Source organism: Crocuta crocuta, unplaced genomic scaffold, assembly GCF_008692635.1.
Source record: "Crocuta crocuta isolate KB4526 unplaced genomic scaffold, BGI_CrCroc_1.0 scaffold299, whole genome shotgun sequence".
In the NCBI taxonomy this organism is placed as follows: domain Eukaryota; kingdom Metazoa; phylum Chordata; class Mammalia; order Carnivora; family Hyaenidae; genus Crocuta; species Crocuta crocuta.
The window spans coordinates 7,939,832-7,953,207 of NW_027532747.1; the positions used below are offsets into that span (position 1 = coordinate 7,939,832).

At 37.6% G+C, this 13,376-nt stretch overlaps 1 protein-coding gene across 1 annotated transcript in view; it reads right to left on the reverse strand.

Moving 5' to 3' along the window:
• PPP4R4 (protein phosphatase 4 regulatory subunit 4) overlaps window positions 1-13,376 on the reverse strand; it is a 54,745-nt gene that overhangs the window by 31,930 nt on the left and 9,439 nt on the right. Inside the window, exons 5-11 of the mRNA XM_077780876.1 lie at window positions 10,051-10,172; window positions 7,478-7,600; window positions 6,053-6,222; window positions 5,596-5,715; window positions 3,129-3,206; window positions 2,598-2,681; window positions 1,786-1,968 (exon numbers count right to left, since the gene is read on the reverse strand). Of these exons, the coding sequence (XP_077637002.1) occupies window positions 1,786-1,968; window positions 2,598-2,681; window positions 3,129-3,206; window positions 5,596-5,715; window positions 6,053-6,222; window positions 7,478-7,600; window positions 10,051-10,172 (880 nt within the window). The remainder of the gene's footprint in view (window positions 1-1,785; window positions 1,969-2,597; window positions 2,682-3,128; window positions 3,207-5,595; window positions 5,716-6,052; window positions 6,223-7,477; window positions 7,601-10,050; window positions 10,173-13,376) is intronic.

Consider the following 13,376-nt stretch of genomic DNA (forward strand, 5'->3'; position numbering starts at 1 on the left):
AAAAAAAAAAAAAAAAAAAAAAAAAAAAGCAAATCTTTGTTTTCTCCAGAGAATACTGAAACAGATTAACATGTCCTCTTAGATCACGGAAAACATGCTACATAATAATCCTGGATCTCCTTTTAAGTGTGGAATTACTGTCCTATAAAAGAAAATAGTAAAACAAATCTCTTAGGCTTATAAGGGTTTTGTTCACACTCTATGTTGTAAATCATTGCTCTTTCCTGTTAAGTTAAAATTATGGAATAATTATGTTTCCTTGGCTTTAGAAATACAACAGGCCCTACTGAATAATCAGGTTGAGAGCAACAATTAAGACCAAACTTGACAGCACTTACCAGCCTGTTTTATTATCCGCCTCATCGCCACCACCGCAGAACGCCAGCTCTGTTACGAGCAGGAGCCCATCTTATTCACTCCTATATCCCTAACTCTTGGAACGGTGCCTGGTACACAGCAGGCACTCAAGCAAGTAATTTCTGAATAAAATAATTAATACGTTCTGCTCAATTTTATGTGAAATCTCCTATGTGGCACACTGATGCACTGTCCTCTGATAAGGAGGCATTGTTGCCAAAGTCATTTCTTAAGAGCGTTATGGCTATAATATAACCTTCTAGGCTTTACTTTGATGAATGGAATTAACTTGTAGAAGTGGTAGTTCATGAATGTCTATCTTTTGTTTTTTACTTAAGTTGTAAATGACACCAATCATGTTATTTTTCTTTTTATCTTTGAGGCTAAAATGGATTTTGGGTTTCTGAGATGGCTATTAGATTTCATTATCTCCCTTTTATTGAGAACAATGAGAAGATAAAGCACGTTTTTAACAGCTTCTAAAACATATACGTTATACGGAAGTTTTTTATACTTCAGAAGTGGTAGGAAGACATATTAAATGTACAGTGAACTGTGGGTTCAATAGATCTCTCTGTAAATTTTTGTAACAAAGGTAGACAACTTACTCTCTGAGGGATTTGAGTACAAATCTTTTCTTTTTGTCCTGCTTTTGACTCTAATTTTAAGGTTATCCATCATCACCATGTTTTTAATATAAGCTTGATCTGTTACATAGCCATCTTTTAGAGATACTTTAAAGAAAAAGTGGGGTGCCAGGGTGGTTAAGCGTCTGTCGGTTAAGCGTCCAACTTCAGCTCAGGTCATGACCTCACAATTCATGAGTTCGCGCCCTGTGTCAGGCTCCATGCTGACAGCTCAGAACGTGCTGAGGATCCTGTGTCTCACTCCCTCTCTGACCCTCCCTGGCTTATATTCTGTCTCTCTTTCAAAAAACAAACATTAAAAAAATTTTTTTAAAAAGTAATTCCACTAAGACTGAGGGGCTTACAGGGTGGCTTGGCAATGCAGCATAGGTGAGGCTGGCTCTGAGGCCATGACACATATAAGGTGTATTATCAGAGCAGGCCATACTTAGCAGCCAAGTTCACAGACTCCTGCCAACCTTCCTCTTCAGAAGAGCTATTATCAAGTGTGAAGTGAGTCTGTTTACACCCTCCTTGGCAGCATACAGACAAAGGGTCAGTAAAGGTGCCACCTGCTCATTCTCCAATCCAGCCGTATAGACAATGTTCAAAAACTAGCATCAGTAGAAAAGCACAGGGAAAAACTTAAGTTGCCCCTTTGGGGGCCTGGCAAGAGAAACGTCCTTCTAGGACAAAATGGAATAAATGAGGTTTGTTGTACTATTTTGAGAATGTGAAGAATTTGGTAATTCCTAAATCAGGTGTGAGTTCAAAACAATTAGATAAAAGGTACTGGGCTCACATTTGTCATCACGATCGTGAACATTCTTTGCAAGAAACGATAATAAATCTGATCGCTAGATATGATGTGGGGCAGGCAGGCATATTTCTGCAGTAGCTTCTCGTGAGTTCTCCATTTCAAGGAGGCCGCGGCTCGCTGCTCAGCAGCTGTGAGTGCTGGGATCAAGTCAGGCAGAGATGACAACTGAAAAGAAAGCACATCAGAGGGCAGATGATAAGAAATCCGCTGCGGCATTCCAGCGAATCCTTCAGCCTACAACTCACTAGGCACAGGGACACGCTTGCTCGCTTCACAACTTAGGAGGATCTCGGTTGTCACAGGGGGACCATTATCTGGCAAATTCAAATACATACGTTTTTAAAACTCCGTAAGTAAAACTAACAGTTACCAAAAACGAAATTCTGAAATAGAGAATGGGGCTCGCAATCCTTCTAAGTAACGCGCAATCCCTCTAACTAATTCCTCTATCAAAGTAAAATTTATTCTACTTCACTTTGGAAACTTGTGACCTTCTAAATCCCTACCCTCTGTCCTCCCCAGAAGCTACTCTTGAAATAATAATTAATGCTGATAAAAACTGAAAATGTGAACGTAAACTCCAAGGGCAGTAAGAATCACGGTAATACAGGAACCGGAGTGGAAATTCAGGCTGTTGCAGCTCCAACAGACATTTACTAATAAGCACTTGTGAATATGGGGTAACCACTACTTTAAATATTTTCCATACATCCTCTGCTTGTTCCCCACAACAACTCTCTAGAGTAAGATCACGGTTAAAACATTCAGGAACTTCTTTGATACATGAGATTTACCTTATTTTCTTGAACACTGCTTTCTCCGCCAGTAGACATAAGTTCAAGGATTTCTGGAAGATGATCTATAAGAGCATCTAGTACCTTTTAATAGAGATGTTGATTACTTTTATGGCAATTACTGTTTTTCTAATCTTGCATTAGTCTCATATGTCAATCTCTGTGCAGAGAAAGTATTATTTACCCAGCAACATTTTGGGAGTTTCTTTTCTCCTATGTTGCCATCTTCTTAGAAACATAATCAACTGCCTTGATCCAAACTACCTTTGAATCGAGATTCGTGTATCTGTCTCTTGATATTGTTCATACAGTCTAGATCTGCGACAGCTATTTCTACACAACCAACATGCTGAAAAACTGCCTCTCAACTTTTAAAAAGCAGTTTAAGTCAGATAGCACCCACCGCAATGACTAAACATCGATGATGCTTGGCAAGTACTTAGGCAAGCTAGTACTCATTTGGGTGAACNGCATTGATATATTCAGATTTAACATAAAAGAAGTAAAAACCAAAGAGTAAGAAGATATTACCTCCAGTGATTCATCCTGTAATAATGTTATCAGTTCTTTATGTATTAAATATACTCCAGAATTCAGAAGTTTAGAGACCTAAAATGCAGCAATAAAGTCTCTCAGATTTAAAACTACTAGACTATATCTAAAGGGTAATAATAACAACTTTACAAAATACATCTCTGTTAGATACTTCTTCTGAAATGAGACTAGGTTACAACATTAACATAAAATTGGATTTCTAGAAAAATTAACTGCATACAAAACCAGCTTTTTAGCCTCCTTTATAACACTCTGGAGTGTGTACATGTGAGGATGGGCAAGCAAGTGCCCCCATGACCGCAGCAGGTGCAGGAAGGATTTATCAGAGCCATAATTTTCATATCACAAGCAATAAGCCCATGGATGCCTCCAGCTCATATTTTGAAATCTTACAGCAGCCAACAGGGTCTCACAGGTTAGCGCGGGCACATGAGCGTCTGCCCTGGCTCAGCGCCTCCTGAAGAAGGCAGGCTTCACAGAAGGTCTGTGTGACACAGGGACAGAGGGGGGTCCCAAGCAAGCAAGACATCGACGACTTTTCCCTTCAAAGACTTTGATCAGCACAAGAGGAGCTGGAAGGGTCTAATCTAAGCTCCCCTGTGAACAGGTTTGAGTTTTATCCTTCCTCCAGACAGACAGAAGCCACAATGGTAAATTCACCAATTTCTACTTCACTTTTATTTGTTTGTTTGCTTTTATGTATTGGGCTTCTGGGTAGGATTTTAATGGGCTGGGGGGTGGGGGGAGGGCAGTGCTTCCTGGATAAAGAAAGTATTTTAAAAACCTTTGCTCTACACGGTTGTTTCTGATTCATTCAGAATATTTTCAAAATACTATTTTGAAAACAAGATAACAAAATAACAAGAATATGAAAAACAAGAATCAAGTTAGGATATAGGCAAGTAACTATCAGAATTTAACAATAACCCTGTGAGGAAACTTTAAGTTCCCCAGTCGGATTTTCACTACTTAAGAGGACAAACCTAGATGAACAATTCATTTTTGGAGTAGAGCATCATGACCAGCCTACCTACATGGTATGATTGAGGGGACTTGGCAATTAGCCACCCAGCAAATAGCTAGATCCACAATTTCTAAACTCACGCCTACCAGTGCAATATTTTTGTGTATACATTTCAAGATGTTTATCTCTACGGTGCTAACATGTTACGTCCACTCTAAAACACAAATAAAGATGAAATTTTAGAGGGATGAGATAAAAATAAACAGAAGTACAAACTCTAATATTACATAAACAATTGCGTTTTCAGAAACTTAACCTCATGAGACCATTAATCTAATAGCTACAAGCACACACAGTGACCAAGACTAAATGCCCACCTAATGCGCCCTGGAGAAGGTATCTCCCTCAGCCAGCCAGCGCCCTCTGTCTCATCCCCTCCTCCAAAAGCATATTTCTATAGGTATATTTACAAAGATAACTTCATTGTACAATACAGGAATTATTTTAATTAGTTATCCCAGTTAAGGGAAATAGCTCCTAGATTCTGCACGACGAACATTTCATTCATAACAGGAAATGTGTTCTTCAAAAGAAGACTGTCACCCAGCACTCAAGAGTCTCAAGCCACATAATGACAGTGCTACAGATTTCTCCTGCACTTGCAGCTAATCAAACAGTGCTCTGAGGTAGGAAGCCGGTGCAAGCAAGGGGCTGAAATATTCTTATTGAGAGTTAAGAATAGATATCTCTTGTGAAGACAGGAAATATTTTCTTATGCCATTTACAAAGACAGATTTATATTTTGGAGTTGCTAACTTATCGTTTATCCATGTTACTGCAACTATATAGCGAACGTGTGCTTCCTGGGATTGTCCAAGACACACACCCAAATTTCAACATCAAGGGTTAAGTTAATTACCTTCATCTTAAAATTTTAAATTCACGTTTGCTTCTTCCATTAAAGAGAGTTGTTGTAACAGCTGAACCTAACAGGTATGTTCATGAAAAGACGACCCATTCACAGAAAAACAATAAATAACCTGTCACTCAATTTTCCGTTTATTCTCAAGTTCTTGAGTTTAGATGCAAAGTTAAATATAAGTATTGTAAAGCATATAAAACCTGATTTTACTTCCAAAGCTGAAATACCCATATTGGCACCACAATGGCCGGCTTAAAGTAAGCACTTTAATAGAGATATACTGAATGAATGGACTAATAAATGATAAATGAATATAATGTGCTTATGTAAATGAATTCTGTAAACACACTAAAAAGAGAATTATGGAAACTTTAAAATAACAGTTAGGACTAAAATATGAAAGAGATGGGGCCCGTATCACATAATAAACCTTTATAAACAGAAGTATACAAAATATCAAAAACTCATCTATAGCATATATATATACACATATATGTGTATATATATATATACGTGGACTTAACAACTGTAAAGAGCGAACACTTCTTCACACTTACTTCATAAAAGCAAATGGCAATAGTGTATCTGACTGGTACTTCAGGGTCATGACAAAGGCAGAAGAATGTAGAATAGAGTTCCATGTGGAAGTTTTTAGGATCAACAAAAACAATCATGGCCTGGTGGAGATGGAAGGGAGAAGATGAGTGGGAAGGAGAGAAAAACATGCATCAATACCTAATATTACAATCATTTCATTTAAATTGAAATCACGTCCTCTAAATAATAATTTAGATAGAAATCACATTCGGAAGATCCAAATGCATTCATATGGCTCTAATTTACACATAAAGATAAATGTAAATTACACCAATACTACTCAGTACCTACTGTCTATACCAGACATAAGGCTAAGCAGCAGGGTCAAATAGGGCCATGGATTTTTAATGCTATCTATTCATATATTTTAAAGGTATCATCAAAACCTTTTGTCAGTACAAACACATAATTAATTACCGGAAAGTTATAAGCGCAGTTCTTCCGTACTGAAATATATTTCTTCTCCTGCTCTAGGATTTGGGGTGGAATCTGATTTTCATTGTGTCCATTTTCCTGTTGCAAACCCAACGTACAGAGTTTCTTATAAAACTCCAAAAATCTCAAGTGCTGATCTGGAGTAAAAATTCCTAAAACAAATGTAAAACCTTTGTTCAACATTTTCATTGAAAACAAAAAATAAAGAGAGAAAAGCAAACTACAGCACTTACATAATGGGAACCAAATACTCAAGTAAACTGTTACAGATCATAAATAAAAGCAACGATGAGGAAAGAGTGCCTATTATGGAGAAATCCAAAGGGTCTATTGTTTCACTTTATGTTGATTTTAATAATACTTTAAATTTAATCGAATAAACTATGCAACGCAGCAATTATGACTGAACTTGCGCAGCCTGTATCATACCACAGGCCACTAACAAGTCACTACAACGATAACGTGTAAGGACCATTACTGCTATTTACTGCCTGAAGAAAAGACATGTATGTGTGTCTGCAAAGAGAGAGCTTAAAAACCCAATCTAAAAGATGGCAAAGTAACTCTAAATATTTTTGATCAACAGACTGGTTCCATATTCGTAACTTTAAATCTTACAGTGCTAGGAACTCATGTACTGCAAAACTTATTTTCAACAGCCAATTAAAAGCCCATAATATACATGTGTAAAAATGCTTTAGTATAGCAGATGGCTATAATTTAATTTATGCTTACGTTATTACAGTAAGCTAAGAACTGAGTAACGTCTTCAAAATGCCAAGTCATGAGTATTATTCTAAATTCTAAGCCGAACTGCTCACGTGATATATTAATTACCCGACAAATAGTTACTAAGGGTATACTTCATATGCACCAATAGTTAATATGACTGTATCGATGCCAACTGATAAATAGAAAATATTCAGAAATTTAAAGGGCCATTGACTACTTCATTCTGTCACTGTTCTTTCAAATAGGTTCTATTAGGGAAAAAGAAGTTATTAAATATGTTCTAAATTGTGCTATCAAAAATCTAAGACTTCTTAAGATTTTATACCCTTAAAGGACAGGTTTAACAACTAGGGAACCCAAGTCTAATGTCTGAGGTAGAAAAAAAAGGAAACAATTATCTACAATCTTGAAATTCTTGGGGCGCCTGGATGGCTTAGTCGGTTAAGCATCCGACTTTCGCTTAGGTCATGATCTCACGGTTCGTGGGATCGGGCCCCGCGTCGGGCTCTGTGCTGACTGCCAGCTCAGAGCCTGAAGCCTGTTTCGGTCTGTGACTCCCTCTCTCTCTGATCCTCCCCTGCTCACGCTGTCTCTCTCTCTCTCTCTCTCTCCTAGAAATAAATAAAACATTAAAAGAAATTTAAAAAAAAAAGAAATTCTTAAGGTAGATCATACCATATAGTCCATGGCATAGCTTTCCTAAATGGAAAGATAAGGAAATAAGAATTGATTCATCTGCTTTGAAAGATTTTTCACAAAATGATTTCACTAAGGGAAGGATAGTTTGACTTCTGTCATCTGGAAAACAAAACAGAACAAAACAGACTTTAGATCTAGTTACCCACGCTGCACATGTAGAAATGCATACATACAGATTCCAGAAAGGACAATCACTACGCTGGCCACACAGTTATGGAACATCATCTCTGCAAGCCCTGGTCAGGGAGCTGCGTGGTAGCCAGGATAGGGCTGAGATCAGCAAAACTTTTAACGCCAGGCTGAGGGGCTCAGGCTCATGGCCATTGGGCCACAGAGACCAACTATAAAGAGGGATGACAAGCTAAAAAGCTTCAAGGATTGAGGCTTTGAGGCTGAATAACTACGAAGCCCCGGGACCGCGGACGTGAACGGATAAGCAGCAGGCTCAGGACACAGGTGTCACTTGGTTTGCGGGTATCTCATACCAGGGAGCAGCTTTTTCTGACCAAAATTGTTAGCTTATAATATGTCCTGTTTATTGAATTTCTCCACTTTTACTTCTTAAAGGACACTTCCTTAGGAAGCGATTCGATATTGTGGGGGGCGCCTGGGTGGCTCAGTCGGTTAAGCATCCTACTTCGGCTCAGGTCATGATCTCACGGTTTGTGAGTTCGAGCCCCACGTCCGGCTCTGTGCTGACAGCTCAGAGCCTGGAGCCTGCTTCAGATTCTGTGTCTCCCTCTCTCTGCCCCTCCCCTGCTTGTGCTCTGTCTGTCTCTCTCTCTGTCTCAAAAATAAATATTTAAAAAATGTTTTAAAAAGAAGTTAATCGATATTTTTAAATATGTCTGCTAGGTTATAAATTTCTCATATATCACAGCAACGTTAACATCTTGATTCTAAATACTCTGAATTTCCCATCATTCCCTTAAACTTTCAGAAATGAAGCACTATTAAGGGTCTGACAGGACTAAGCAAAATGCTGCAACAGGTTTAGTAGTATTATTATTATTACTGTTACTATCATTACACTTCAGTACCACATCTACCGTTTTAACCAAATGACATTTATTAGACAAACATTCATTGTATTTCGTATAGAACAAGCATTATACTAAGCAGAAGTAGACAGCTGAGTAATAAATGGTCTGAACTTGAGAAACGCAGACCAGCAAAGAAGCCAAACCCCAAAACTATAATAAGACGATGTGATCACTATTTTCGTAGTGGGTATAAGGCACGGGTCTGCAATTTTTGTAAATGTAGGCCTCACAGTGTATCTGTCACTACTCTGTCAACTAGAGCATGAAATCAGCTGTAGACAATACCTAGCCACGTGAGCACGGCTATGTTCCAATAAACTTCAGCTACATAAGCAGGTAGAGCAGGATTTGGCCTGCAGACCACAGCTGGCCAACCCAGGCCTAAGACATTTAGGGAGATAACGAGAGAGGAAACTGTATTTGCAATGGGCACTGAAGGAAGCTGGTTAGGAGGAAAATAGAAGGGAGAAAAAACGGAGAAAAATTAGTATGTGGCAAGGCTGGCGGTGTGGGAGAGTTTCATGGCTAAGGGGATGACAAGTGGTATCGGAGCGGGAAGGAATGGCAGGGAAAGCCACCAACATAGGTTACGCCCAGATCTGTGACACCTGAGTGCGGACAGTGAGAGGAAGAGAGCAGCAGGGAGGGTCCAAGGCTCCCTAGGACAAGGAGATTCATTCACGTGTCTATTTTCATGCATTATAGTCCTTACTCCTCTGGCTCATATATAGGCTAAGTGACTCTTCTGTAACGGTCATACATAGTTATTATGTGCATTGCAATAATCTTTAAGAGGCTCTCCTAGTTCAGGTAAAATGTTGTTAATCCAAGTAAATACAATCCTGTAATTACACAACAGAGTTTTGCACCTAGGTACTTGATATTTACTCCTCCGAATTTCACCGTATCAAAATGGTTAATGTTTACCGATAAATTAATGTCCAGCATTCATCAAAAGTCTAGTCATTCGTTCGCAGAGTTGTTAATGGTCTCTGTGATGTCTTTGTGATTTGATTTGCACAGCCCTAAGAAACACCTCCTTACCCACTCCCCCTCAAACACTTCATCCCAAATTTTTCCTCCCCATGGAGGAAAATCTCCCCAGGAGATTTCTAGCATTAAAATATTAAGGAAGGAATATTATTGCTTTAATCAAGATCTTTCTTAGGGTCCATTAGTTAAGCAAGTTAAAGCCTAATTACCAAGCCAATGCTTAGCCCCCCACCCAAGGCAGTTAAACATGGATGAGAGAAAAGAGAGAGGTATGTACATAGTATGTACATAGTATGTACATAGCAACGTAGGATGCTAGGAGGGTAAAAGTGGCAACAGAGAAGGTGCCGCAACAGAAAGAACTAGAAAGAGACAGAGGAAGGGAGGTTTAATGCTCATCATAAAACAATATAAGGAATTCTATCCTTTAGCTTTCTTTACTCCCTATCAGTGGTACAAAACAGGGAAAAACACTGCTTTCAGAAGCAAAGATGTGTCCGCATGAAGATTTACCTGCATCAAACACATCAAGCAGATTAACCAAAGTTTCAAAAGCCGCAAGCCGCACACTGCTGCCTTCATCCCTAGAGAGTTCTATTAGTTCAGGGAGCACCACGCTTTTTGTAAGTTCTGTCCTGCACAAGAAGCAATAGAAGAAAATAAATCAGTTCATACGTTATAGCAAGAAGTTATTAAGTGCAAGTCATGGGGCCAGGCGCTAGAGAAAATAGGAAAAACCATAAAGATTTGGCTCCTGGTCTTCAGAAGCTTCCAGTCTGGCTGGAAAGCGTGATATAAACATAAGAAACATGAATCATAATTGTCTCGTTACTTAAATCAATTCTAGTTCCAGCAGGATAACAGGATTACCTACACAGATCTTCACGACTAGAAGTTTACATTAAATGTTATAATTTGTAAATGGTTTTCATTTTAAGCAACTTCAGCAGATGATCTGGACTAACTAGAAAAATCTAACAGTAGTGACTGTAGAAACCTTAAAATCTTTTTATCTCGATTTCAAGGGATGAATTATGTTTTCATTTACCTAAACTATAACTTTACAATAACTAGTTCCTATCTAGAAGGCTATATAGCACTAGATGCTCTCTCCAAAAGAAGGAAACACAATATCCATGCTTTCCGGACATATGCAACACTTATAATACAATCACAGATGGTTCTCATTCAATACTTTAATCAGTTTCTGCTTATTCACCGAAATAAGATGCTATTGCAATGACACCTGCTGATAAAGGGGAGGCTTATAATGTGACGCATTATCACATGTCCTTCCTAGACACATGACAGAAGATGGCATGAATTATAACCTAATAGAGGATAAGAAAGTCAGTAAGAGCTTCAGAAAACCCGAAAAAATTTAGGGCAGAACACAAAGGCTCAAAGACAACAATGTCAAGCTGTACCTTCTGCTATGATGGAAATGTTTATAATCTATATTGTAGCCACATGTGACTTCTGAGTGTTTAAAATAAGGTCATCAGTATAACTGAGGAACTGAAGTGTTAACTTTATTTTACTGAATTTAAATAGCCAAACATGGCTAGCGGCTGCCTTATTAGAGAGTCCAGGCTCTAAGGACTTGCGTGATCAGAGGGCCAAAAATTGCTAGGAAATTAATCTACGAAAGGGGGGAAGTGGTCAAAAGTTACAAATTTCCAGTTATTAAATAAATAAGTCAGGGGAATGTGCTGCACAGCATAGTGAATATAGTTAATAATACTGCATTGCACATTTGAAGGCTGCTAGGAGAGTAAACCATAAAAGTCATAAGAGAAAGAAATTCTCTGTGTAAGGTGATAGATGGTAACTAGACTTACCAAAATGATAATCATTTTGCAAGGTATACAAATACAGACTCATTATGTTGTACACGTGAAACTAATATAATTTTCTATGTCAATTATACCTCAATAAAAAATTTATTCTGAACAATGCTTTTTTCTTCACGTATAAAATACCTGCATGAGATTCTGAGTAAATTGCCAAGAAAATCACCAATAAAACCCACTTCTTTAGCATAAGGCTAAGAAAAAAAAGTGAATCTACGATCACAGGTACAGATGTTAGCATTAATGTTCACAGATATTTGTCACACACAGGAAACAGGAGGTGAAGGAAGAGGAGAGATTCTGGCCCCAAGGTCATAAAATTTATTTCATACAAATTTTGTTCAGAACAGATTTGTGTACCATTGAAAGTCTTGAGTTTATTAAGAATAAAAGATGATAAAGATTTCCTCCCCATTCTCAGTCAAAAGTTACTTCCAGCCCATCTTTCAAATGACTTTGCTCCCCAAGCATGGTATAGTGATGCAAACCCAACTTAATTATATCTGGGTATTAGAAATAAAAATAATTAGAACCAAAAGGTCTTTAACAGCTGTACAAGGAGTTCTGAATGCTGAAAACGCAAAGTGAATAAATCAAATCTGCTTATCATTAGTGGTAATGAGGACATTTCCATTTCAACCAGTCAACACCAACAGGGGGTTCTCGTTTTCAACTATGTTAAAGCCACTAACCACTATGCACTATGGATTAAAAGAATGCTTTTATGTGTTATCAAAATTTTAAAAAACATTAAGAAGTACATAAAAATAAATAACCTGAAACCCTCTACTTCAATAAACTTTGAAAGTTTCTGATAATGGATGGCCTCCAGGCTTCTACCCTGTTGATGTTACATACATCCTCTTTGGGATTCAGCTTCCTCAGCTGTAAAAAAGGAACAATCGCTATCCGTCCAACAGATGGTTGTGAGGATATTAAGTTCATACAAGTGCTTAGAAGAGTGTCTCACACATAGTAAATATTACCTAAGTGTATACTTACATTATTCATAAATTTTGATATAAACTAATTCCTTATACTCATACAGGAACAAACTCCTGTATACAATACAGGAATAAACTAATTCCTTATACTCATCTCTTAAAATGGAATAATATTTTTGCTTAATAACAATAAGCAAAAATTTTTTGTATATTATAGAATTCAAGAAGACTCTAGATTTATGCTTCTCCCAGTAGGACATGAAGATGTTTCCTGTGCTTTGCAAGCACTAAAGATTTATCATTAACTTTTATGATTTCATTGGTAAAAGGAGCATTTCACTATTGTTTTTGTAAATATCACATATTATAGGACTATATCTTTTTCACTATTATATCATCCGTAAGTAATCCCTAGCTTATGGTAGGTGCTCAATACATATTCATTAAATGAATATAAATCTCTACAACTAAGGAGGTTGAACAATGACACTGAATATGTTTATTAAACACTTGTATTTCTTCTTTATGGAGTATATTATTTGTTTTCTTTGCCCATTTGTCACATTATAAAAGTAGAAATAAGGTATCACGGCAGACCCACACATTTAAGATGCAGATACTCTCTCTCATTAATTCCTGTAAATAAACTGGATTATAGCTGAGTAACTTCTTCAAGAAGTAGATGTGGGGGGCGCCTGGGTGCCTCAGTCGGTTGAGCATCCAACTTCAGCTCAGGTCATGATCTCAAAGTTAGTGGGTTTGAGCCCCCGTCAGGCTCTGTGCTAACAGCTCAGTCTGAAGCCTGTCTTCAGATTATGTCTCCCTCTTTCTCTGACCTTCCCCTGCTCATGGTGTCTCTCTCTCTCCTCTCTCTCTCTCAAAAATAAATAAAGCATTAAAAAAATATTTTTAATAAAAAAGATTTTTAAAAAAGAAGTAGATTTGAGCTGTACAATGCCTGTGCTAATTTGTTTATGAGAATTTTTTTTTTAAGTTTTTTTTTTTATATTTTTATTTATTTCTAGGAGAGAGAGAGAGAGAG